Below are 27,447 nucleotides of genomic sequence, written 5' to 3'. Positions count from 1 at the left end.
AAAAAAAAAAAAAAATAATAATAATAAATAATAATAAATGTAGTGGGGCTGGGGATTTAGCTCAGTGATTCCGCTATTTGCCTTGCAAGCTCAAGGTCTGAGTTCATTCCCCAGTACCAAAAAAAGCCAAAAACAAACAAAAATAATAATAAATGTAGGGCCAGAGATTTAGCTTAGTGGTTGCTTGCCTCACATGCATAAGGTCCTGAGTTCAATCCTCGGTACCAAAAAAAAAAAACAAAAACTAAACAAAATAATAAATGTAACATTCTATTGTTCTGTGGTACACTAAAAAAAATAAACTCCTTCAATTGAAAAGTAACATATTACATCCTTCAGTTGTGTATATTTGTTACTTGTTATGTAATAGTGAGCATGGATACTTTCTGAGATTGACACCTAAAATAAGCAAGTAAAATGTACATGTTAACAGAAGGGAACTAAAACACTAACAAATACACACACTCTTTCTATTTAATTTTTATGAAATTCTAATTTTAACACTTGAATAGTGACATTTAAACTTTCCATTTCTAGTTACCAGCAGTGTAAGAGTTGTTATGAAGGATCTAGTAAATCTGGCAAAAATTTTCTCTAAATAGAGAAGGGAAAAAAAATAAATCACTAACAAGTTACTAATACAACATTGAAACCACGGTATTTAGTTCAACAAATAAGGTCACATCAATTCCAAGACGAGTCCAGATATGGTTAGTGAATTCAAACAACATTTTTTAAAGGACTATCTATCTTGGATTAGCAAAAACCAAATGAAAATAGAACTAACCTTATTCATCTTCATACAAGTACCAAAATCTGCTAACTTCAAATGTCCAGATTTATCCAGTAGCATGTTATCAGGCTTCACATCTCTGAAGGAAAAAAAAAACAGTAGAGCATTTCTGAAACAGATCAGACACTGAGAAAAATTATGAGGCGGTTATTTTAGGCCAAGTATCCTTACTCAATCTATATAAGGCCACCTTTATCTACACATGCTCCCTTATCCATATTGAGAAATTGAAGTTTATTTAAAAAAAAAACTCCTTTAAATGTTAATGCCTAAAAGAAGGCATATATATTTTTCTTTAGCATTTGCTTTTTCTAGGGAGAAATCAATCATTAACCACGAGAACATTAACTGTCAAAAATATAATGCTCTCTGCCTCACAAGCGCAAGAACCCAAGTTTGATCCCCAGTACCAAAAAAAAAGAAAAATAAATGATGATGATGATGATGCTGCTGCTGCTGCTGCTGCTCACAAAAAAAAGATAATCGAAGCACAGAAAATAGTAAGTACTCCAGGACAGGACAGAGTCCAAGCCAATTTCATTTTTGATCCTTGACACATAGCACAGCAAGAGAATATATGTCAACCAGTGTTTGTGGAACATATGAAATTCTTCTTCTACTAAGTAAATATGACCTATCCTATTAATAGAAAAATTAACTCAAAAGTATAATTAACTTTTAATTACACAACATTAAAATCTAAGTGAATACTATATACTTTAGAAAACCAGTTTATAATTTTTACTTTTCAAATTATAAAAGCTATATAATCACATAAAAGAACATTAAAGAATACATTTATATCAACATTAAACTAAATACTAACACTAGAAGTCCACAATGCCACACATGTTAAAAGGGGGGAGACTTGGAGAGATTTAGAATTAAAAGAAAAAAATTGAATAAAGTTTAAGTTCGTTAGGTATTATCTTCTAACTAGTAAGAAAATGTAAATTATCTTTACCTGTGAATAAAACCCATGGAATGGATTGCATCCAATGCAAGAACTACTTCTGCGGTATAGAACCGTGCCCACTTTTCAGGCACATCATAGTTGCTCATTAGATTTACAAGATCCCCACCAGGCATGTATTCCATCACCATGTAGAGATATCGATAATCTTGGAATGCGTAAAAAAGCTATACAAATACAACAAAACAATAAATATGTTAGAGTAAGCAAAATGCTAACAGAAAAGTAAAATAATCAAATTGCAGAATAGCTCGAAGTACAATTAAAAGAAAAGAGTGCATCGCAAGCACAAGGTTCTGAGTTCAATCATCGGTACTGAGAAAAAAAAAAAAGAAGCGGGGGATTTAGCTCAGTGGCTAAAGCACCAGCCTCACAAGTCCAAGGTCCTAAGTCTGATCCCCCATACCAGAAGAAAAGAAAAACATGCCACCAAGACACATGTATAACCAGAAGTATGAACTTATCCTGAAGAGTTTTCTTCATAACTATACTATCTAAATTTTTCATCTGTAAGTTTCAATTAAGAATATACAAGTCTTATACATTAGTGAGGTTTACTGTTTGATTTATATCCATACAACAATTCTCAATAAATCTTTGATAAACTAAGCTACAATTCCAGCTGCTCCTTATTAGCTGCTTGGCTCTAGCAATTTGCTCAACTTCCCAAGGTTTCTGTAAGTATAACCCTTTACAAGAATATAAGGAACTAAACTTTCTTGAGTTTCAAATTTGCTTCTTGGTGAGCAGGTGGATACAAGAAATTCAGAATGAAACTAAAATTTAAAATTCCCTAGAGATAATAATTTACCTAGATGTTTATTTTTAAATCTTCATGTTTTCTTTTTTCAATGGTGTTTACATACAGCCTTGGTTATTTTAATATTTTGGGGGAAGGCTAAGAAACTAAGTAGCATTTCATGACTACTATATCCCAGAGTAAAGTGTACTCAGTATCTCTGGGTAGAAGCCAGGGGCACTTTCAAACACCTAACCAAACATACTAGTAATTGGATTAATGCATAGGACAGTCCCCACACTGAAGAATTATGTGGCTCAAAATGTCAACAGTTACTGAATCTGAGAAACTGTGATCTACACTGTTGACAAAAACAGAGCAGACATTTCAAGTTTTAAAATGCAGTTGTATGTAAATCTGCGACATTTTCCACATCGTTTTTATTCCAATTACTAGAATGCTTATTTAGACTAGTCTTCATTACACAATGTAAATCCATCAACCAATCAAAAAATACATGTTAGAAATTTAAAAATGGCCTGGCTATATGAAAATCTTACATTACAGACTCCACTACAAGTTGGTTTAGTTAAAGCAGACTTAGAATATCTAGAATTTTAATTTATCTCAAATCATTCTTGACCCTTTAACTTTACAACTGAAAACAAGCAATCAATGACAAGTTTCGCACATTTTTTTTAAGTAAAGAAATGTGGCCCAGAGAGGTTACATAACTTTGCCACAGCTTTAAATATATATCCACTTGCAGTCAAGACTGGGCCAATTCCTGGCTTCTAGCGTGTATTTCGTGGCCATCTTATGGGTGGCCTCGCCTTAGTCCCTGCACTGTCCCTTCACTCTCCCTTTCTGCAAAGTATGAAAGACACTGACAAGGAACTATTAAAAGAATCGCATTTTTGTAACAAAATAAAAACATTATATTCTCATAGAAAATAATGAGTATATAAAGTTAAAATATAATAAACTCAAATCAAAGCACATTATTTAATTAAATTCTAGAGAAATAATTTTTTGCTTTGGTTTTTCTGGAGATTATTCAACAAAATTACATTTTATGATTTTAAAATGATGTATTAAAGAATTTTGTAATTGCCAATACATTATTATTGTCCTAAAAAATAAATTTCTCAGATGTTTACTTACAAACTAATACAGTAATGATGAAACAGTAGTAAAATCTTACCTGAACAACCCAAGGACTGTTAGCAAAAGCCATGATATCCCTTTCTTCCCAAAAAAAAGCAGAATCAGATCTCTTAATCATTTCAAATTTGCTGAGAAGCTTCATTGCATATGCCTTCCTGGTAGATTTATGTCTTACCTTTAAAATTGAAAATAACAAAAACCTTTTGTTAATATTTAAACATTAATGTTTCATAGAATAATTTACTAAATAATTCTGAAGCTTGTTAATTAATTTAGTATTATTTCAGCTATTTTTTTTTTTAGCTATTTTTATTCTTCCTGCTGAAATTTTCAACTAGCTCATGTCATGATTTTCATTACCAGAAGTAATACTAGGGAAAAGGTCATTCCCTACTGCAGTCCTAGCGAACCTACAGCATGCGTGCCGCAGTGTGCTGTTTTCATCACTGAAAGCCCCAAAGTTTCACCCCTGCGGCCCTCTATTAAGCAGCACACTTTCCCACTCTGCTCAGCTGTAAGAATTGCTCCTGTTTATAAAGCTTACTGTCCAGTAGTATTTCAGACAATCCACATTAGGGGCAAAGACTTCTCATGCTTGGATCACCCAAGGAAGCCTGAAGAAAACACTTCTTACCACTGCTAGATTTAGCCCAAGGCTTTCATATCCTTAGGTAAGAATGGTCAGAGCAAGAATTCTATAAAAACAATACTTTCCCAAATAATATATGTTAAACACACAAGTAGAATTTTTAATTTAAAGTTTTTTTAGATCTAATTCAAATAACGTACCAATTGAACTTCTCCAAATGCACCTCTACCAATCACTTTCACAACTTCATAATCTTCAGCTTTCATTCGTAAATCTCTGATTTTATTAATTGTATCTTTATCTGCATGAAAAGAAAAGTTGATAATTTTAAGTCACTAAAGCACTGTAACTAACACTATGTATTTTACAATCAAATTATTCAGAAACACAGGCTGGGGATTTAGCTCAGTGGGTCCACCGCCTGCCTCACAAGCCCTGAGTTCGATCCCCAGTACCAAAAAAAAAAAAAAGAAATTATTCAGAAACGTAATCAAAAACTTCACTGAAAGAAGGGCGTGGTGGTGCACAACTGTAATCCCAGCACTCGGGAGGGTGAGGCAGGAGGAGGACTGCTGTGAGTTCGAGACCAGCCTGGGCTACAGAGTGAGTTCCAGGTCAATCACAGACAGTGAGATCCTGTCTCAAAAAAACCAAAAAAGAAAAAGAAAAAAGAAAAGAAAGAAAAGATAAGGGCCAGGTATTTAGCTCAATGGTTCTGCACCTGCCTAGCAAGCACAAGGACCCAAGTTCGATCCCTGATAACAACAACAAAAAACTTCATGAAGAAATGACACATAGAAGAAATCTGAAGTTATAAAATAGAGAAATATTCAATGTGTTAAGAATTTTTAAAAATGAATTCTGGAATGGTCCTACAGTACTGAAAGTTTTTATCAAAATTTAACAATAAAAAGTTTTGAAAACAAACACTACACTATGAACAAAACCAGAATAATTAGCTCATTCATTCTTATAACTTAAGTACATACCAAATTTATTTGTTTTTCTGTTTTTTGAGGCAGGGTCTCACTATGTAGTTGAGACTGACCTGGAACTCATTATGCAGTCCAGGCTGGTCTCGAACTCACAGCGATCCTCCTGCCTCAGCTTCCCGAGTGCTGGGATTACAGGCGTGTGCCACCATGCCCAGCTCACCATATTTAAATTTAGGAATCTTGGGTAGCTGTTTTAGAGTAATGGAATAAAATTTTCCTTTCATCGTCAGCTTGGATGGTTCTTTTAAAAAGACAGAACATTTAAGATATCAAAGGCAAATATGCTAAAGAATGTGCCACCACCCAGCTCACCATATTTAAATTTAGGAATCTTGGGTAGCTGTTTTAGAGTAATGGAATAAAATTTTCCTTTCATCGTCAGCTTGGATGGTTCTTTTAAAAAGACAGAACATTTAAGATATCAAAGGCAAATATGCTAAAGACAAAATAAAATTTCCAAAATTGCCAGTCTTTAGTACTTACATCATTATACTTCTCTATTTCAATCCAGATTTTAATTTCAAACACACAGTGGGAATCACTGTAATTATTTACATAAACCTCTCATGCTACAAACTACAATAATTTACAAATCCCCACTGGATAGATATTCTAATTCCTAATTTGGTCATAGGTTAAAATAGGCCTATTTTAATCCACTAGTTGGACACTGGCAAGAACAGCTTCACATTTTAGAGTTGTCCAAAATAAAAAACATGTATTAAACTGCAATTCTAGTTCCTAATAAAAGCAATAATGTTGGTTTTCTTTGAAAAAGCACATTCAAACTCAATCATTTATGTACATTATGATCAATAAACACAAGCAACAGAAACAGATTTCCACACAGAGATAAGTACATTAATTCTAGGTAAGTATCCAATGCAAGATTGATACACTAGAAAAATATACAGTAAATATATAAATTTATATAGCAAAAAATAATTAATTGCACAAATGTTCGTGTCAAGCTCTAATCTCAGTGAAGATATAAAGGAAACTTTAAAATTCTGGCTCTTAAGAATTTCAAACTCTGGCAAATGAGACAGAAATAATAAAAATATAATTTTAAATGTAGTAAGCGAGAGGTAAGTAGTTTTTAGAGAACTAAAAAGGACACTAATTCAAACCTGCGTGGGAGGGAGATGTCTAGAAAGACCTTCTGGAGATAATGATGTCTGCAACATATCTCAAAGGAAGCGTATCAGCCCAATGAGAGAGAATGAAAATTAAGAAAATTCTTTTTTTTGGAACTCAGGATTGAACTCGGGTCCTTGCGCTTGTGAGGTAGGCCACCGAACCGCTGAGCTAAATCCCCAGCCCCAAGAACATTCTGATAGATGGAAAATATAAGCAAAGGAACAGTGGAACTGTCTACAACAAATTCTCCTGCTAGAAAATCAAGTCTGTAGTAAAGACTGGCAGAAGAAGCTGGCAAGGTCCCTGAACTGCATAAGTTAGCCAGCAGTTATATAATGACTATTTAATTATCAAAAATCTTTTTCAGATTAAAGTTTAAAGCAACTCAAAGATCAAAGAAAGAGCTCTTCTCTAAGGAAGTAAGGGGTGTTGGAGAGAGGCTGAAGCCTTGTGTACTTAATGCTCTTATAAAATGCAGTCACAGGAGTCCTGTGGAATCTGGCGGCACAATCTGAAAACCAAGGGCTGAAAGCCATGAAAAGAAAGCAGATTAAAACACCGTCAAACATACATTTCTGCTGAAGTACTCTGGAGAATATGCCCAACATTAAGTTAGTAAGATTAAGACTGAGGTGAATTTCATGAGTAGTGTAATATTCTAAAAGAGAGAGAATAAAGTCTTGAACTGGGATGTATAATAGCCTGTTGATGAGAAAAGAGCTTTGGTTGTTATATAAGATTTAGAGCCATAAAAAGGCTTTAAATCCTTGAGAAGAGTGTAGACAAGTGATCTAAAAGATCTCTGTTCTACTGTCTTGGATTTTTAGCTTAATACATACAGGCTTACATGCTAGCAAACTTAAGTGCCTCTTGGTTGACGACTTTCGATCAAACTCAAATTTCTACAGAGTAAACTCAGTAACATCTACCCTAATCCCAGGATTTTAAAACTGAAGACTACTATCAATAGTAACAAGGTAGCAGACCCATCTCTTGGTCTAGGGATTCTATTTGGAGCCTGCTCTTCAAGGGTATATAGCTAGCTCCTTTAAGGTAGGAATCAGTGCATATGCTAGATGTTTTCCAAACTATCTTAGATGATCAGATATCACCAGATCACCATATTCCATACACAGGCAGTTGGCCTAGGTCTTAGGTGAAATCTCCAAAACAGTCAAGGAATATCCACTAATTAGACTCCATTTTCTTTTCTGGACCATACTTTTAACTTCAGTTCTCTTTTCTGACATAACTGCTGACAATCTCAGGTTGGACAATTCCTTCTTCATCCCTTATTGGTAATTTCCCACCTCTCATATCCAAACAATCTCTGAAAACTCTAATTACATTTAACCAGTATACCACATTCCATATGATTGTAATATGGTTAAGTGTTCTTTCACTTTTCATAACCAATATTTCTCAGATTTACAATTGCAGCTCATTGTAAATATAAATATTTCACAATTCCAATTAACAAAACATCAAAAATAGTACATAAGAATGGGTCTCAACATCATAGTGATTTCTTTTCTAAAATTATTTCACAGCAACATTAACTAAAATGGAGGATGGATTTGGAGAAAAAAAAAACCTTATAAAATAAACTTAAGTGACCATATGTGAGGCAAGAGATAAGAATTAAAGGTGACACATTTAAGACAAATATTCAGAACGCTATGTAGTAGACAACAGTCTAAACATTAGGAACAAATAGGATCCATGGTATATAGGTCATGTTACAAAGGGACAAAAAATAGTAAATGAATATGTTAATTTAGTTTCGCAATATGACTCGAGTTGTAAAGGAACCAAAATCATGCTTACCTGAGACTCTAAGGGTAAATTATAGGGCAATTCTTCCCTCAATTCAAATTCTATACTGATTACTCAAATAAACCAAAGTTAAGGAAAAGAGCTCAAACAGTCTTTAATTGACAATCATGCTGCTTTTTAAATTCTGAGTAATACTTCTTACACAGGCTAGCTAAAAAGCATTCTACCACTAAGCTATATCCCTAGAGCAGGGGTGGCCTATGGCATGCATGCCACAGTGGGCTGTTTGCAATCACCGAAAGCTCTAAAAAGTTCACCATCACTGCCCTAGATCCAAAGCTACAAATAAAAAGTCTTTAGAAAACTTTTCTCTCTGTACACATTTTTTGGCTGCTGTAATCACAACTATCATTAAATAGCTTTCTCTGCTTGGCTAACAAATAAACCAGTGGTAAACTTATATGAGATTGCAATCTTGTTTCCTTTCTACAATTCAACTGTGAAGAGACATTCTTCATTCCACTTTGTTTTCTATTTTTTATAGCTATTGCTGTCTTATAAGTTGAGAATAGTATAAATACTTAGTTTGATAATGTTGCTATATACTGTATACTTTTTGTGTGTGTGTGTAGCAGGGACTGAACTCAGGACCTTGTGCTTGCAAAGCAGGCACCATGCCACTGAGCTAAATTCCCAGACTGACACTGTTAGTTTACTTATCTCCCCAATATCCTTTCACTATTGGATTTTAATTTGTAGTGATTTTAATATACCCACAGATGACACTCACAAAAACCCAGCCTTTCAGTAAGTTTACTTCTTTCCTTCAATGATATTGTCCCTCTCCTTCTCCCAGCCACCATGTTTCCATGGTGATTTACCAGACCTCCTCATTACTAGTAATTATAATCTTCCCATAATTTCAATTTCAAACCTCCTTAATAGCAATTGCATAGCCTTCATACTCAGTCCCTCTGACATCCTTTTTCCATGTATTTTAAAAGATAAACAAAAACATATGATGAGTTGTTTCAATTCACATGTGCGTTGGATAACATTTAAATCAGGTTTGATGTATCTACTTCCTCAAATATTATTATTTCTTTATGGTAAAAATATTCTATAAACCTCTACAGTCTTAACTCTAACATTCTTGAACTCCACCAAGCCATCTTATCTATTAACCCAACTATGATAACTGTTCTTCACTGCAATAATTGTTTCTCTTTACTCCCTACTCAGCTTAAACCATATGGTCAATTATATTCTCTCTCTTGCACATACCTTCAATGCCTTCAGCCATCTTTTACTTCATTTACTTTAGCAAAACTACAAGCCTAGTATAATACAACTCTCCAAATGATTTGTGTCAGCACCCATGCAGCTGAGTACATAAGGATGAATACATAAAATTATATTTATTGATCCTATTTTAAATTCAGAATCACAAACATTAAGCTGGCCCTTAATTCTGCTTGGCAATCATATATTTCCCTATTCATTCTCCTCTCCTACACACCATATTTCACATTTTCTTCTTTTTTTCTCATACTCCTACAACTCTCCTACTGATCCTCATTCACGGCTGATGTGCTTGTTGGTTACTGTGCTAAAATAAATGAAACACTAAGAAAAGGACTGCTATCAACTCCTACCATATTTATAGTTTCTCCACTCATACATTTGGTCTTCTTAACTTTTACTATAGACTATTTCTATCTTCAGTCAATCCTTCCATCTGTGTATTGGATGTCATTCTTTTTCACTAGCTCAAGGTCATTTACTCAGTAATTATCCTTTTTTCTCTTGTATCACTAAATTTTCCCCTTAACTGAATCCTGTATCAAGCCTTTTTTGGGGGGGTACCGGGGATCAAACTCTGGCCCTTGCACTTGCAAGGCAGACGGTGGAACCACTGAGGTAAATCCCCGGCCCTTCCCGCTGTTTTCTTAAAATAATTTTCTTGACCAATTTCTGTCACCAGCTACTACTATCACATTACTCAAATTCCACTGCAACAAAAATGCTCAAAAGTTGTTTAACTTCTCTTTTCCTAAATCTTTCTCCCCATTATCTATCAAAACCAATTCAGGAGGGCTTTGGCCCTTCCCTTTCTACCAAAACTGCTCGTTCAAGCCATGAATAGTGTTGCTAAACCTGCTTATTTTGACACATCAGCCACTTTGACTCTTTGATCACTCTCTCCTGGTTACATTCTTCACTTGACTTACAGGACATCATATTCTTGAAATAATGTTATGCTGATTTGTTTTGATTTTTCCAAGCTTAATCGTTGGTTTCTCAGCTGCCTTTGCTGGTTCCTCCTCTTCTCTCAGGTTTCATAATGTTGGAACATTCCAAGGCTCAATCCTTAATGTTTCCTTCTATCTATATACACTACTTTGGTGGCTTTTAAATCTTCAAAATTTTATCTCTAGTCCAGATCACTCTCTCCTAAACTTCAGACCTTTACATTCAGCTGCTTTAACCAAATATTCAAAATACATCCTCTAGGTAACACACATTTCAATGTTAATGTGCCAAAAACTGAAGAAATATTTTTATGACAAATCTCCAATTATGAACCCCACACTTAAGTTGATGGTTCAATGTTGCTCAAACCATTAGCCGAGGAGACATCCTTCTATTTTTAAAGTATAAATGTGAATATTTAGAATGAATAAAAGAGTCAAGACAAAATTACAATTAAGAAGCTAATGCCACATAATTTAAATGTCTTCATGCGCTAAGATTTTCTGATTTTTTTTTTTTTTAAAGAAGAGGTAAAAGGTAAGCCAATCTTTAGGGGGCATTCTTGACTCTTTTAATTTTACACTTCATAGCCAACCTTACAAGAAAATATGTTGGCTCTCTTTGCCATATATCTGGAACCTGAGAAGTACCTATCTTCCATACTGCTACAATGCTGAACACTAAGCTACTATCATCTCTTCCTTGGATTATGGCAGTAGCCACTTAACTGATTTCCCTGTGTCCATTCTTGCTTTCCTGTAGTCTAGTCTAACACTAGATGACATTCTTAAAACACGAGTCAGTTCATATCACTTTAAAACTTCTTAATGCTTTGCCATCTCATCAAGAGCAGATGCCCAGAACCTCACAGAGTGCTGTACAAGGCTCTATGTGGCTGGAGATTTAGCTCAGTGGTGCCGCCCCCTGCCTTGCAAGCACAAGGAATCAAGTTCGATCCCCAGTACCAAAAAAAAAAGAAAAAAAAAGATTATGTGACCTGGCTTCTCTATCTGATTTCTTCTCTGATATCATTCTACTTAATTTTTTTCAGCCACACTGGCTTCCTTATTGCTATGGTTTAAATCTACAATGATCCTTAAAAGACTCATGTTCAGAAATGGGGCTTTTGGGAGGTGACTGGATCATGAGGGCACTATACTCACCAGTGGACCGGCTCACTGAAGAGTTCACAACTAAATGTGCTGTGAGGAGGCGGAAGCCGGTGGGAAGAGGCAGGTCACTGGGGCTGTGACCTGGAAGGATTTATCTCCCTCCCTGGTCTTCTCTCTCTGCTTCCTGGATGCCAGGATGTGAGCAGTTTTCCTCCACACCAACTCCTTCCATCATGCTATTTGTGTGTTTGAAACTGAAACTCCTAAAAGTATGAGCCAAAATACATCTCTCTTCCTTTATAGTATGAGTGCTGGGTATTATGTGTCAGAGATGAGCAAGTGACTAAGACACCTGCTACCACTAAACAAACAGGTCACCTATACTTCATCCTAAGAGCTTCTCTACTGGCTGCTGAGTGTAAAAATATTTCTTTAGTTTTTGGCACATTAAAGTTGAAATGTGTGTTACCTAAGAGGATGTATTTTGAATATTTGGCTAAAGCAGCTGAATGTAAAGGTCTGAAGTTTAGGAGTTTTGGCTGGGAGATACAAGGCTAAAAACAAAAAGGAATGCACAAAGACACTGCACTCTAGTTGGTAAATTTGATTTGTCTCTCATGGGGTTTGTTTTACAGCATTATTTTACAACTATACTAGGGTCAAATAATATATTATAGATAATAAGAGTCAGGTGCTCACCATTAGAAAAAGAAATTACAAGTATGCAAGAGGAAAGGCAAGAATGAACCCACAGTGATGGCAAAATGAATATGTTTATTTTAACAAATATACACATAGAGAAATAACTATAGATAAGTACACATATACGGGTTAGTATACATACACGTATTTCCTAGCTCTGCCAGCTGACAGGGCCCTGAAGTAGTGATACCCAGTGGCAATAAGCACATTCAGCACAGTAAAAGGAACCAGAGCTCTAATAGAAATGGCTAATTTTAGGGTGGAAGGGAAAATTCAGGTGATCTTATAACCCCAGAAAAGAATGAAATGAGACACAAATATCAATCACCAGGAAATGAATGCAGTGCCCTGCGCACAATAGGCAAGTGTTCTGCAACTGAGCTACACCCAGCTCAATATTCTTTCCTTCCTTCCTTTTTTTCTTCCTTCTTTTAAATGAGGGCATGTCAAAACAACACAGAAATACTGTGTCCAGCCTAGAAGAGCTCCAAAATGGCCAAAACAGAAAGAATGAAATAAAAAATGTACTATCTGGATACCACACCAAGTATAAAATACAGGTTACCCATACTGATGATAAATGGCTGGAAAGGGGCAAATCTTATATATAGATTTCCATGTAAAATATGTAAATACTTCACTACCAGAGGATAGAGCCTATTAATTCACCTTTTTTTTGAGAATAGCCTGGGCTAGTGATTTGCTTCCAGTGCAAAAGTATGGAAAGGAAAGAGTAACTTTCCAGTTGGAAAGATGGGATTACCCGTATGTATCGCCAGGTCCTGCTCAACATCTGTTGGGTTTGTTTTTTTTTTTTTAGTATGATTTATTGATCTTTTACTTGTAATAATTTCAAACAGACTTTCTACAGTATCCTAGGTGTAACCTATTTAACCTGGATAATACATATTGAACATCCCTAATTTAAAAATCTGAAATCCAACAAGTTCTAAAATCACTGATTCTATGAGTGCATAAATGATGCCACAAGTTTAAAACTCCACACCTAACCTCAAAGGTAAGCCAAAAATGTAGTTGCTAAAAATAATTATCACACATGAAAAAGTAATTTTGAGTTTAAATCAAAGTCCCAGCCCCAAAAGCTCATTATATTTACATAAATGTTCTAAACTTTGAAAAGAACTGGGCCAGGGATTTATAGCTCAGTGGTTCTGCTGCCTGCCTCTCAAGCACACGGTCTTGAGTTTGATCCCTGGTATAATAATAATAATAATAATAATAATAATAGTAATTTTTAAAAACTGAGGGTTTCCTCAGGAAATCAAGCTCAGGCTCAACTCAAGTATTTCTTTATGAAGCCTTCACTACCTTAAGTATATACTTTCTACAAAATTCTACCATTATAAAAAAAAGTACGATTTACACTACTCTTGCATTTATGTATTCATACTTTTAGTCTGATGTTCACATACTTCTCAATTTGATCTGGGAACTCTCTATGGGAAAAAACAAAAACAAAACACTATTTTTCCAACTTTCTCTACTTCTTTATAAAATTTCATCCTTTGCTTGGAATCACTATGAATAGAACTTACCTTTTCTATAAATCTGGCTACATTTCCTAAGCTCTGAGCACAAGTCTAGCTGTGCCCAATATTTCTTTCCTTTGTTAGCATCAAGTTTTAGGCAGCTGCAGGCAATGCTGCCAAACAGGGGGCAGAGGGTAATGTCTAGAGACATTTCTGGTGTCATAATTGGGGGGTGGGGGTGGAATATGCTACTGGCATCAAGATGGTAGAGGCCAGACTGAGTGCCAAACGTCCTACAATGCAAAGTACAGCCTCCCACAACAGAGCTGTCTAACCCAAAATGTCAATAGCACTGCTCTTGAGAAATCCTAGTCTATACTGAATGAATGCTTTGTCTCAAGGTCTCTGTCACATCCAAAATGCCAGCCAATTCAGTTTTTTAAAATTACAAACTCAGAATAGCAATTACCTTCATTACTTTCTCCAAATTAGAATATATGATCAGTAAAACAAGTTTATCAACTATAATCAAATATCGTTTTTTTAAATCAAAACAAATGCTCTCCATTGCCTTACACTCTCGAGTTCATGGTTTTCTTATTCAATATTCCTTCCCCGCTCCTCCATTACATTCTTTTACAATAAGATTTGTCACATAAGCATGCTTTCTCTATTAACACAGTTATGAATTTTTATACCTAAAGTGTCTGTGATATCCATAATGGTTTATAAACACACACAGTCATGATCGCTGTTCCTAAATTCCCCATCCCTCCTTCAGGCAATGCTCTTCCTCCACTCACAATATGTCTCTTCTGAACATGTCCCACTATTGTCACAAACGCTCTCCTCTTTCTGGCTAAATCCCTACTCAAAAGTTCACCTCAACATTTTCTTTATCAGGTATGTGAGGCTGATGAACATTTTCTTTGAAGTCCTCATTATTTAGTATTACACATCAGAATCCAGAAAAACAATCTTTATATTTAATTACTGATGCAGTAAACCAGTTCTAGATTATTTTTATGTTTCCATAGACTCCTTAACATTAATAAAAACTGACAACCTGGGATACAGTTAGGCCTAAAGATTTAAAATTTGAGGATGCTATACTTGAAAGCTGCTATACATTAGTGACACTTAAGACTGAATTCTTTATAAAAAATTTTACTAGTACATGTTTGCAGTAATGTTTACATTCCTTATATGGAATTAATACATGTACATAACACACTTTAATTCCTCTTTTCATCCTCTTTCCCTTAAGTTAAATTCCTTAAATAGAAAAATTTTTTTAATTTTGATTTTTCTAATGGATATTCTAAATTTTATACATTTTCATAGGGTATCATTGCACAATGCTCAAGGTAAGTGTATCTATTTTCTCAAATATTTATATTATTTGTGGTCAAAACACTCAAAATCCTTTAAGATTTTTTGAAATATACACTTCATTATTCATACATGGCCATCCTACTGTTCCTAAGGACACCAGAACTTATTTGCTCTATCTATTAATATCTATTCACTAATCTTTCCCCATCACTTTTTTCTCCTTACTCTCCTCAGCCCTTGTTCTTACTTTTCAAAACTGTTTTGGTTATGCCAGGTTCTTCACAATTCCATACGAATTTTTGGTCACTTTATAAAAAATGTGAAGTTTCTGAGAACTCAGAGGCTCTTTTGGATTAATTAATGTGGTTACTCTTGACATTTTGATATTGAACTGGCCAATCTATGAACAGTGAATCTCAATCAGTTTCTCTCTCCCTAAAACACCCCACTTCTTTAATTTTTGTCTTGTGAAATACTGTATACAGTATTTTGTCAAATGTATCCCTAAATTTTTGAAGTTTTTGCTTCTACTGGTGCAATAGAAATATACTTGCTTTTTGGACATCAGTTGAGCTTGCATCCTTGTTGAATTTATTAGTTCTTACAGCTTTTTTTGTAGAATCTTGAGGATGTTCTCTATAGAAAAGCATGCTATCTGAATTAAAGTTTTCTTTCTTCATTTTAAATGTATATGGCTTTTCTTTACTACACCTGCTAGAGCTTCCAGGACAAAGCTGAATAAAGGTGATGAAAGTAGATTTGTCTTTTCAGATCTTAAGATGAGCAGCATTTAGTCTTAAAAATCTAATTAGTTCCCTGGAGATTTACTTTATTGGAATGGGAAAATTTATTTTACTCTCCAGTTTATAAAAAGATACTTTAAATTAGGAATATAGAAGTTTTAATGTTTTTTCTGCATCTACTAAAATAGACTTTTTTTAAAAATGATGGTACAACACTAACGTATTTTTGGATATTTAATTTTGTGCTTTTGTTATAACTCCTCCTTGGTTAACAATTTTACCTATAGTACATACGACATGATACAACTGTTTTATTATTCTTTGCTTTCTTCTTTAATATAAAAATTAAACTACACAGATTTAGCATTTCAAAGTATGCTTTAGATCTTTTATTTTACTTTCATTTCTACTATAGCTATTTATGCTATTTATGAAATGTAATACACAGGCATATAAGTATTCTGAAAGCAAAAAAAAAAGTATGTGTTCCAATTATACTATCATACTTTACAAAATACACCATGCTCTCCCCTTTGTACTAAAGAACATTAAACTTTTGTCTACCATTAAACGTGTCTATAGCTCTTCCATCTTAATTGTTATATTACCAACTAGAAAGCTTAGCAAGTGTAAACATTAATAAAATCATCCTGTTTTTTTCAGTAAAATACAAGAAATTAATGAAATGCATTTAAGACTAAATTTTTTTGTGTTAAAAAGAATAAAACCTAGAATTAGTAAATAAAAGTCTGAGGCAAGCCTTCAAAGTGTAGAAATGATAAAAAGATTATAAGAAAGAAAAAGGATGTAACTATTCAGTAAAATAAAACTTGTGTAATAAAATATGCAAATCAAAACTGAGAGCCAGGCATGGTGATGCATGAGTCATTCCAGTACTCGAGTGGCTGAGACAGGAAGGGTTATTTCAAGTTCAAGGCCAGCCTGTTACAAAGTGAGTTCAAGGCCAGCCTGAATTGCATATCAGTGAGACCCTGTCTTAAAAAAAAAAAAAAACTTGAGAGATAACATCAAAATCAAACTGATCTAATTGTGTCTATAAGTATAGTGTATAAAAACAGATTAATAAAGTAGATGGGGAGAATTTTATGATCTAGATCTTATTATTAATTCTTCAAGATTAAGTGTTTGAAACTATTTTAGTAGGTTTTTTAAACACTTTAAATGATAATACCAAAATTCAAAAAGTAATTTTTAGAATGAAATATCCATAAATCTCAACTATAAAACAGTTTTCACAGAGAAAAGTTCTTAGAACTTAGGGGGACTTTTCACATGTAATCTATTTTTTACCTGTGGATTTTCAAACACAACAGTTAACTCACCCATAAAAGACCAAGAGGGAATGAATAAATTATTTGAGTAATATTATATTTACACTTTATATGTTTTTTGGTTATTTGCTCACTTTTTTGGTGGTACTGGGATTCGATCCAGGACCTGCAAAATCAATCATGTGCCACCTTGTTTGGCTGTCTGCATTTTAAAAACATACTTGCTTTAACTATTTTTAATCTCCTTCTCTGCAAAACACTTCATGGATTACCCAGCTAGGCACCAAACTAGCTATTAAAATGTTAGCCAGGTGTAGTGACGCACACCTGTAATTCCAGCACTCAGGAGGCTGAGGCAAGAGGATCGCTCTGAATTCAAGACCAGCCTGGGCTACACAGTGAGTTCCAGGTCAGTCTCAACTACATATTGAGATCCTGTCTCAAAAAACAAAAAAATAAAAAATAAATTAAAATAAAATGTCTTTCACAATTTCCATTAATATTACATATGAATTACTAATGGAATACACAAAAAATAGATGGGGAAAAAGAAAAGACTTGAGTTACCTAAGTTAGGTTATAAATACAGATAGGCAGTCACCAACCACCACAAAAACTTACTTACATCTGCTTAAAAAGTTGTCAATATTTTTGTTTTTTCGTAAGGCAGGGAAATCCAAATCATACACCAACGCATCCAATCCATCCTGAAGAAAGAAACAGTTTTTTAAATCCCATTAAAACACTTTCATTTTTTAAAAGAATAAAAACACACTTTAATATTTAATCTCTCCTCTCTAGTATATCTTGTGTTCACTTAACACCTTCTATAAAGTTACATAAAGTATTAGAAGAAAAGTTATTTTTTATTTCACATATAGATTTTTCACCTTCTAAATGTGCCAGGCATGCGATCAGAAAATCATCACAGATTAGGTGGCAAGTAGTTTCAATTCATGCACTTTTCACTTCATAATGTCAAGAAATTTTATATTTCACTTCTCCTTACTACTGTATTTCCATTTTAAACATACTCGTCAAAAACCTACATTTATGACTATAAATATTTTCACGTAATCTTAAAAATGTACTGGATTTTCACACAGTTCTTGAGCACCTTCTCGGGCAACCAATGAGGTAGATATGTAAATATTATCTAAGCAACTGCAGGCAACGTGAAGGTATATTTCACTGTGCTGAAACAGAAAGGCATCTATTCAAACTATATCATGCTATATATGGCAGAGGCAAGACAGCACAACTTTAGAACATATTCAGGTAATCCGAAACTATCTTTATTACTGTCACTCTTTGGTAAACATGGTTTGTATAACTATATAGCACTGAAGAGAAAAAGAACTTGACTAATAATGTAATGAATTCCAGATTGCTGAAAAGACTTAAACATGGGGGGAAAAAATAAACCTCAAGCAACTGTATTCCAAAGAAAAAAGTGTATCTAAATGTTACTGCTGGGAGGGCAACTCATATATAACTATGAGCTTCTGTTCTCTCTAATATAAAGAGGGTAATAAGTGCCTAGATATAACCCAACAGATTTGTAAGAACTGAAGTGTTAAATATTTGCTCTTAAAAGTCTTACTTCTATTTCTGTAGCTGACATTTGAAAACTCTAAAAATTAGTCTCCCTAGTGATAGGAATGTCATAAACAGAAAATAGGTACTTCAGTTGTGTAGTCATAAAATCTTAAGAATAAATCTTGGGTCATGATGTTAATATCTTCCCCAATGCAGCCTGATCGTAGTGTTTGTTAATGGAAAAACTAGCTGTTTCCACTAACTACAGATCATTACTAGGTTTTTGGATCTATCACTATATGCTCTAATTTTACAGCAGTATGGATTGGTCTACTCTTTCACAGTATCATCCATGAGCAAAAGTCACATCTTTTTTATAAGAGAAACAAAATTGGCAAGAAAGATTCTTTAAGCATAACCTAAAGCAAAGCAGGCATCAGCATCACTAAGCTAAATCCCTGGCAGAGCATAACCTAAAGCATATATCAACTAGAACTGGACAGGGGAGAGTTGGTAAAACATTAGGGCAGCAGAGAGGGATTTGGCCTTAAGGCAGTGGAGAAAGTTCTCCATAACACAAGCAATGTGTATGTCCAACCATAAATCAAGACAAGAAATCTTGACTTTTATTCAGTGTTCCAAAGTTCCATAAAGAGTAAGAATTCTACCTTTCCTAAAGTTTATATTCTAGAAAAAGCACTTACCACTGTAACAGAAATTAACATCACTCCAAGTGTACAAGCAATTCACAAGGAATAGCAGCCAAAGTATAAAGTTACACTGCTCCTTTGTTTAATTTTATGACTTAGACACAAAGCAAAGCTACTCTCTACCTTGATAACATGTTCAGCATTTAGCTTAATCATCAATGTAAAAATATAGAGGACAAGGTATACAAGAGAAGCAATGAGTGCTGAAGAATTAGTCATTCTTTGTTATTAACAATTGAACAAAGGTAATAGACCAGTTACAATAGTTGTATTTTAAAAGAAGTTAGTCATGTAGAAGCATTTTAACATACACATACAAAAATGGGCATAATTAATTGCAAGTATAACATTTTCTAAGACTCTATAAAGTATGAACATTTCACATTTCCTGAGAAGCACTGTGAAGCAGAGAAGAGGGGAGCCCCAGCTGTTACCTCATCAGAGCTTAACCAAAAAGAGAAGCAAAAGAAAATTATTCAACTGAAGACATCTAAAACCTCAGTTCAGGGGAAAGAAAGAGTCTTATGTAAAATACTATTTAAGATTAAATCCATTAGAAATAACACATGTTTTAGAAGGCATGAAAATGTAAAGGCAGTAGGAAAGGATGGAATATAATCTATACACAAGAAACGTTTTTTGGAGTAAATTTTCAAAATCTTAATGGTTATTACTCTTAACCTAATTGACATATTTTTGGAGAAGTTATCCCCCACAAAATCCATTATTACTACAGGAGCATGACTGGGGCTTATGAAAACCAAATTACTTCTAAATAAAATACGCTGAGCTCTGGTACTAAAAGTATGTTACCAAACCTCAATAACAGAAGATACACCATTTAAGGAAAATTTATTTAGTACATGTGGTAGAATGTTTTCAAAAAATCAAGCACTAGGTAAAGAAATGAGAAATTTTCAAAATTGAAAATGAAGACAAAATTTCCTTAGGGAATTTTAACAACCTGATATTAAACACAATTAGAATGTTTAATCAGTGACATTACATTCACGTTGATCTTCCTCAGAGCAACTATAGTAATAAAAATAAAAATTAAGCGATTCGAATTACTTAGAACACCTAACACTGGCTCTCCCAGTCTCACCAACAACGCCTTTCTGGCCTCATTTTCTCTACATGCACACAGTTGGGACTGAGCTCCAGGGTGCTATACCAGCCACAAATCTTGCTCACTCTCTCCCACTGCCTTTGCACCTGCTCCAGTCTCCAGCAGGAATGTGAACACTTATATTCAGACTGCCTCAAATATTCCTTACTTTGTGCTGCCTTCTCAAACATTCTGAGACAATGTTAATAATAGCCTTCTTTGTGCTCCCTATTATAGGAACTATTGTATATAAATGCTATAGTGTATTTATTTATAAATCAGTGTCCTCCATTGTGGGAAAGAGAAAAAAATATAAAATACTTCCTGTCTCTGGGAGTTTAGAAGTAGGTAGAAAAAGCAAATATACCAAGTGTTATGAGTAGGTACTATATAAACAGACAAAGAACTGTTTAATCCTTTGGGGCCTCACAGAGATAAACATGAACTCAATTTTAAAAAACAGAATTTAGAAGTAATAAATCAGAGGTGGAATAAGGCAACCAAGAGAGAGGAAAAACAAGAATTTAAAGAATGAGAACAGAATGCTGTGGATTGGGAAAGTTAGCAAATTTAGGACAGTTGTGAGGGTGGATTAGGGAATATTAAACATATGTAAAACCAGGCTAAAAATTTGGGTAATTATCATCCTATAACGGAATTTGCAAGGAAGACAGTTACCTAAATGGTTTTTTGGTTTTTTGTTTTTTTGGTAAAATCTGGCAATGAAAAAGATGATTACAAACCAGAAGAGATGGGTAGAAAAGACAGCAATTAAGAGGATGTTGCGATAATACATAAGCACAAGAGTTTTAAAAGACTGAACTAAACTGAGGAAATGGGGATGGAGAACTAGAAGCAAAATAACTGAAAATTGGACAGAAAGGACTTATAATGATTATATGAGGGTGAGACTGATTTTACTATTTTGTTCTAGTTTATAGAAACTTCCTTAACCAAGGCAGAGGCTGTGATTTGGAGAGAGCAAATTCATGTTTTGGACATAATTGAAATTGAAGTTTCCAAGGGAAAACATTTTATAGATAACTAGATGGCAATCAAAAATATGAGTCTGCCAGGGATGGAGTTCAGTGGTGCTGCACCTGCCTGGCAAGCACAAGGTCCTGAGTTTCATCCCGGGTAGCAGGGGCAGGATATATATATTTATCTGACTTTAACATTAGCGACTGGGACTGTCATACATGCAGGAGTCATGAGAGCACACTTAATACAGGCAAACAGTTGCAGTTACCCAAGGAGAACAAACATAGAAGGAAAAAAGTGAGGAATAAAACCCTGGAAAATGCTCAAGTAAATGACATGTTAATAAACTGCATACTTTTTAGAAATAATTAAAATGTAAGTTTTGTGTTATATATACTGCAGCATGTTTAAGTCATTATCAAATGTCAGCAAACTAGTGGACTAGAAGATCCACGCTCTTCTTCCTTACAAACATAGTTAAAGATCACAACAGAACCAAGATACATCTTGTAAAGATACAAGATCCCAATGATGAATGTAAATGCATTGTATACCTAAAATGTACCAATAAAGAAAAAGGGGGGGGGGGATAAGATCACAACAGACAAAAACAGCCAGAAGCTATCTAAACCAATTCTGTAGGAGCTCTGGAAAAGTAAGGTTTACAGCAAACAAGGCAAAGTCCAATCAAGTAAAGGTCTTCAAAACAGTAAAAAAATTCTGTGAAGATTTAGTTACTTTTGTCTCACCCTATGCCAGGGCAAGAACAGTGATAGTTTTTAGCAGGTGACAAACTGATTCCCATTTCCCCATGGTTTGAACTCAAGGGAGCAGAGTAAAATTATATTGTACTTGCCCATTCTTACATGAGACAACTAAGAGACAAGCTAAGGACTCACGTGCGTTTCACATGCCTTAGAATTTGGGCAGGAAAGCAGCAGACTGCTCATAAAAGCTACAAGGAAGGCTGCTGTAAAACTGACACACGTGGGGCAAGAGATCAGTGGCAGGAGATAAGAGAACTACAGACACAACAATAGTTACAGACCAGCTAGGCCCAGAGAAACTGGTGAGACACCTTAAGAAATGTGATCATTTCAAAACCAGCCTTGTACACAGGAAAATTCAGAATGTCATCTCACCCAGACCAAAAAAACAAAAAACAATAAAACACACGCTGAAAAGAATTAAAAAAAAGACCCTAAGTTTTCACCTTAGGCTGATCAAAAAATGTAGAGTTAAGCTTAGCTAAGTGGTGAAAGAATGCCCTGGCAGAAACCAAATCTACAAAGATGAGGAGGTGGTTTGTTCTTTGTTTTTGTAAGGCTTTTTTAGTCTTTACTTGTACATCTTGAAATGCACAAATATTTCTGTCCAAATATTAGCTAAATGAACCAAGAAAACAAAAAACTCTTTAAAATATAAAAAATCTGGTTGCCAAAGTTAACAGACTATAATGGGGTAAAATGAAAATTATTTTTTTAAAAAGAATATAAAAGTTTAATGACTAGTTTTCAATATAAAATAACAAAATACACAAAGAAACAGAAAAACGTGACTCATTCAGAGGAATAAAATATGTGAAGAGAGGGCCAGGGATTTAGCTCAATGATTCAGTGGCCTGCCTTGCAAGCGCAAGGACCCGAGTTCAATCCCCAGTACCAAAAAAATGTGAAGAGAAACTATCCCTAAGAAAGGCTAAAACTGCTGGATTTACTAGACAAAGATATTAAAACAGTCTTAAGGGCCAGGGATTTAGTTCAGTGGTTCCGCTGCCTGCCTTGTAAGTGCAAGGTCCTGAGCTTGATCCCCAGTACCCCTCCAAAAAAGTCTTAAATTGCATTCAAAGAGCTAAAGGAAACAGAAAAAAACTAAAGCAGGAAAACTGTATAAACAAAATGAGAATATCAACAAAGAGAAAGAAGTTACAAATGAAATCAAATATTCTAGAGGTAATAAGTAATTAATATAAATGAATTAAACTCTCAGATCATAAGACAGAAATTGACAAAATAATGAGTAAGCTGGAAGTGAAAGGACAGAAAAAGATGTCCCACAAAAACAGCATGCAAACAACTGAGTTGAGTAAACTAATACCACACAAAATAGACTTTAGGTTAAAAAAAAATCTAAGACACAAAGATGGGCATATATTAATTAAAGGGTCAATTTGGCAACAAGATATAATTACAAACTTTTTTTGGGGGGGTACCGGGGATCTAACTCAGGACTTTGCACTTGCAAGGCAGGCGGCTGAACCTAAATCCCCAGCCCTTATAATTACAAACTTAAACATCAAAGCCCCAAGACATACAAAGCAAACAAATGACACAATGCAAGGGTCTACAAATAGTTGGAAATTTCAATATTCCACTTTCAATAATGGACAGAACAATCAGATAGAAAATTATTAAGAAAATAGTAGACATGAACACTGTCATTAACTGACTTGGAACTAAAGGGCATATATAAATATTCTACTCAATAATATACTACATATTTTTCTCAAATGCATATGGAACATTACCCAGGGTAGACCCTATATTAGGCAACAAAATAACTCTGTTAAAAGATTAAATCACATAACATCTGTTCAATTCACAATGGAATGAAACTACGAAACAAGAGAAAAAAAGCTGGAAATGACAAACATGTGGAAATTAGACAGTGAATTCTTAAAAAAAATTTGAGACAGGGTCTCACTATGTAGTCCAGGCTGGCATGAGTTTCCAGACATCCTCCTGCCTTAGACTCTTGAGTACTAGGATTATAGGTGTGCACCACCACACCTGGTTTAACAATGCACAGTACTCTTAAAGTCATCAATGGGTTAAAAAAAAATCACATGGAAAACTAGAAAATACTTTGAGGCAAATGAGAATGAAAATATATACAGCATATAGGCCTTGCATGATACAGAGAAATCAGTGCTATGAAGTAAATCCATAGCTATAAATGCTTACTAAAACAAGAAAAAATATTTCAAATGAATAATCTTATACATTATACAATAATGAACAAGGAAAAGAAGAGCAAACTAAACCCAAGGCTATCAGAAAGATTATCAAGATAAATAACATAGGGAACAAAAAACCAATAGAAAAACCAATAAAACCAAAAGTTAGTCCTTGATAATATTTAAAAAATTGATACACCTTTAATAAGGTGGTTAAGGAAAAAAAAGACTCAAATCACCAAAATAAAAAATGAAAAGTGCGGTGATTACAGATTCTGCAGAAATAAAAAGGACAGTAACAGAATACTATGAATATCAATAGACCAAAAAATTAGGTAACTTAGAAAAAATGGACAAACTCCTAGAAGCACATAATTTGCTAAAACTAAATTATGAACAAATAGAAAATCTAAATCTACCCCAAAATAAATTAATGAATTGATGATAATAAACTTCCTGATAAAGAAAATCCCCATGGGACAGGGATTTAGCTCAGGGATTCTGCTGCCAGACTCCCAAGCACAAGGACCAGAGATAGATCCCCAGTACCCAAAAAAAAAAAAAAAAAAAAAAAAAAAAAAAAAAAAAAAAATTCCAATGCCAGATGGCTTCACTGGTAAATCTTATCAACTGTTTAAAGAATTAGTACTGGTACTTTTCAGTAGAAAAATATTTCCTAGCTTACTCTATGAGGCTAGCCAGCCCTGCCCTGATATCAAAACAAAAATTACACATTATTAAGTTTATGAAACATATGAATATAAACATAAAATGTTCAACAAAATACTAACAATACAGTAGCAAGTAGAAAGTATTATAGATCACAATCAAATGGGATTTACAGGAGGGATGCAAAGGTGGGATGCATACAAAAATCCATATAAAAGACAGGCATGGTGACACGCACCAGTAGTCCCAGCACTCGAGAGCCTGCAGACTACGGTGAGTTTGAGGCCAGCCTGAGCTACACAGCGAGTTCAAGATCAGCCTGAATGAACTACACTGTGAGACCCTGTTTCAAAAAACAAAAACAAAAAACAAAATCCATACAGAATCTACCAACGTAATTCATTAATAGGATAAAGGACAAAATTCACATGAAAATCTCATTAGACAAAGGTAAATTGCTTAATAAAAATTCAACATACTTTCAGGATTTAAAAAAAAAAAAAAACTCAACAAACTGGAAATAGAAAGAAGCTTCCTAATCATGACAAAGGCCCTGTATGAAAAACTCGCAACTACCAACATCACACTCAATGGTAAAGACTTGATAATTCCCCCATAGAGGAACAAAACAAATGTGTCAGCTTTTACCACAGCTATTCAACACTATATTGGAATTTCTTGATAGAGAAATTAAGCAATAAAAAGAAAAGGCATCCAAATTGGAAATGAGTAAATAAAATTACCTGTTCACAGACAATATGACCTTATGTAGAAAATATAAAGATTCCACACACATCAAAACAAAACAAAATACAAAACTGTTAGAGCTAATAACCAAATAGCAAAGTTAAAGTTTACTCAAAACTCAAAATTCAGCTGCATTTAGTGTATATATAACAATGAATGATCTAAGCAATAAATTTAAGAGTAACTTCATTATAAAAGCATCAAAAATAAAATACTTAAGAACAAGTTTAACTGATACTCAAAACTTGCACATTAAAAAAAACTACAACAAGACAAAAAAATTGCTGAAATAAAAAGGTCTTAAATAAATGGGGAAGCATCCTGCGTTCACAAGTTGGAAAATTTAATGTTATTAAAATGGCAAAACCATAGGGCCGGGGATTTAGCTCAGTGGTTCTGCCACTTGCCTTGCAAGCACAAGGACCCAAGTTGATCCCCGGTACCAAACAAAAAAAAAGGCAAAACCAGGCCAGGGATTTCGCTCAGTGGCATCATGCCTGCCTTTCAAGCACAAGGTGCTGAGATCAATTCCCAATATCAAAAAAATTTTTAAATAAAATAAAATGGCAATACCACCCAAAGTGATGTACAGATAAACATGTTTCTACCAGCTTGATTTTTGCAAGGAAAAAAAATTCCTAACATTCAAGTGAAATATTGAGTGATCCAAACAGCCAAAACAATCTTGAAAAAGGACAAAGTTGGAGGACTTGCATTTCCTGGTTTGAAAACCCACTACAAACTGAGGATGGTGGCGCACACCTGTAATCTAGCACGTAGGAGGCTAAGGCAGGAAAATCTCTCAAGTTTGAGACCAGCATGGGCTACCTAGTGAGTTTACGGCCAGTCTGAGCTATTCAGAGACCTTGTCTCAAACCAAAACAAAGAAGAAAAAAAAACACTACAAATTCACAGTAATCAAAATGGTACAATGCTAGCAAAAAGACAGATATATACAGAAAAAAGGAAAAGAAAAGGACTATAAATAAGCCCTCAGATACATACACGGTCAACTGATCTCAATGATGGTGTCAAGAGGATCCAATGGGGAAAGACCAGTCTTTACAACAAACAGTGCTACAAAAACTGGATGTTCACATGTAGAAAAATGAAGTTGTGCCCTAAAGTACACTACAAATAAAATAACTCAAAAGCAATCAAATATTTAAGTGCAAAAGCTAGAACTATGAAATGCTTAGGAGAAAATCAAGAGGAAAACTTCATGTCATTGAATTTGACAATTATCTCTTGCCAAATGATACCAAAAACTGGAGGCAACTAAAGAAAAACAGAAAAATTGGATTTTATCAAAATGTAAAACTTTTAGGCCGGGGAACACACACACACACACACACACACACACATACACACAAAAAAAAAACTTTTAAAACTTTTGTGCAGCAAAGGACACTATGAACAGAGTGAAAAAAATTAGAAATACTACTTAATGACTTCACTTCTGGGTACACAGTACATAAAAGAATGAAGGCAGGAACTTTTACAAATATTTGTATCACACTGTTCATAGCAGCATTATTAAAAATGAAAAAGGTTAAAACAATGTAAACATTTATCAACAGATGAGTGAATAAACAAGGTAGTGTGTGTGTGTGTGTGTGTGTGTGTATATATATATAT

General features: G+C 34.2%; 1 protein-coding gene across 3 annotated transcripts in view; it reads right to left on the bottom strand.

The window, feature by feature from the left end:
- Window positions 1-27,447, bottom strand: part of Rock1 (Rho associated coiled-coil containing protein kinase 1) — a 124,102-nt gene that overhangs the window by 74,495 nt on the left and 22,160 nt on the right. For all 3 annotated transcript variants that reach the window (XM_010638700.1, XM_010638701.1, XM_010638702.1), the window contains exons 2-6: window positions 17,725-17,806; window positions 4,462-4,562; window positions 3,710-3,847; window positions 1,758-1,933; window positions 788-872 (exon numbers count right to left, since the gene is read on the bottom strand). In XM_010638700.1, the coding sequence (XP_010637002.1) occupies window positions 788-872; window positions 1,758-1,933; window positions 3,710-3,847; window positions 4,462-4,562; window positions 17,725-17,806 (582 nt within the window). The remainder of the gene's footprint in view (window positions 1-787; window positions 873-1,757; window positions 1,934-3,709; window positions 3,848-4,461; window positions 4,563-17,724; window positions 17,807-27,447) is intronic.

Source organism: Fukomys damarensis, unplaced genomic scaffold (assembly GCF_012274545.1).
Source record: "Fukomys damarensis isolate Sample0158 unplaced genomic scaffold, DMR_v1.0_HiC HiC_scaffold_30, whole genome shotgun sequence".
In the NCBI taxonomy this organism is placed as follows: domain Eukaryota; kingdom Metazoa; phylum Chordata; class Mammalia; order Rodentia; family Bathyergidae; genus Fukomys; species Fukomys damarensis.
The sequence above is the reverse complement of the archived record's forward strand: the minus strand, read 5'-3'. Positions and strand labels throughout refer to the sequence as shown.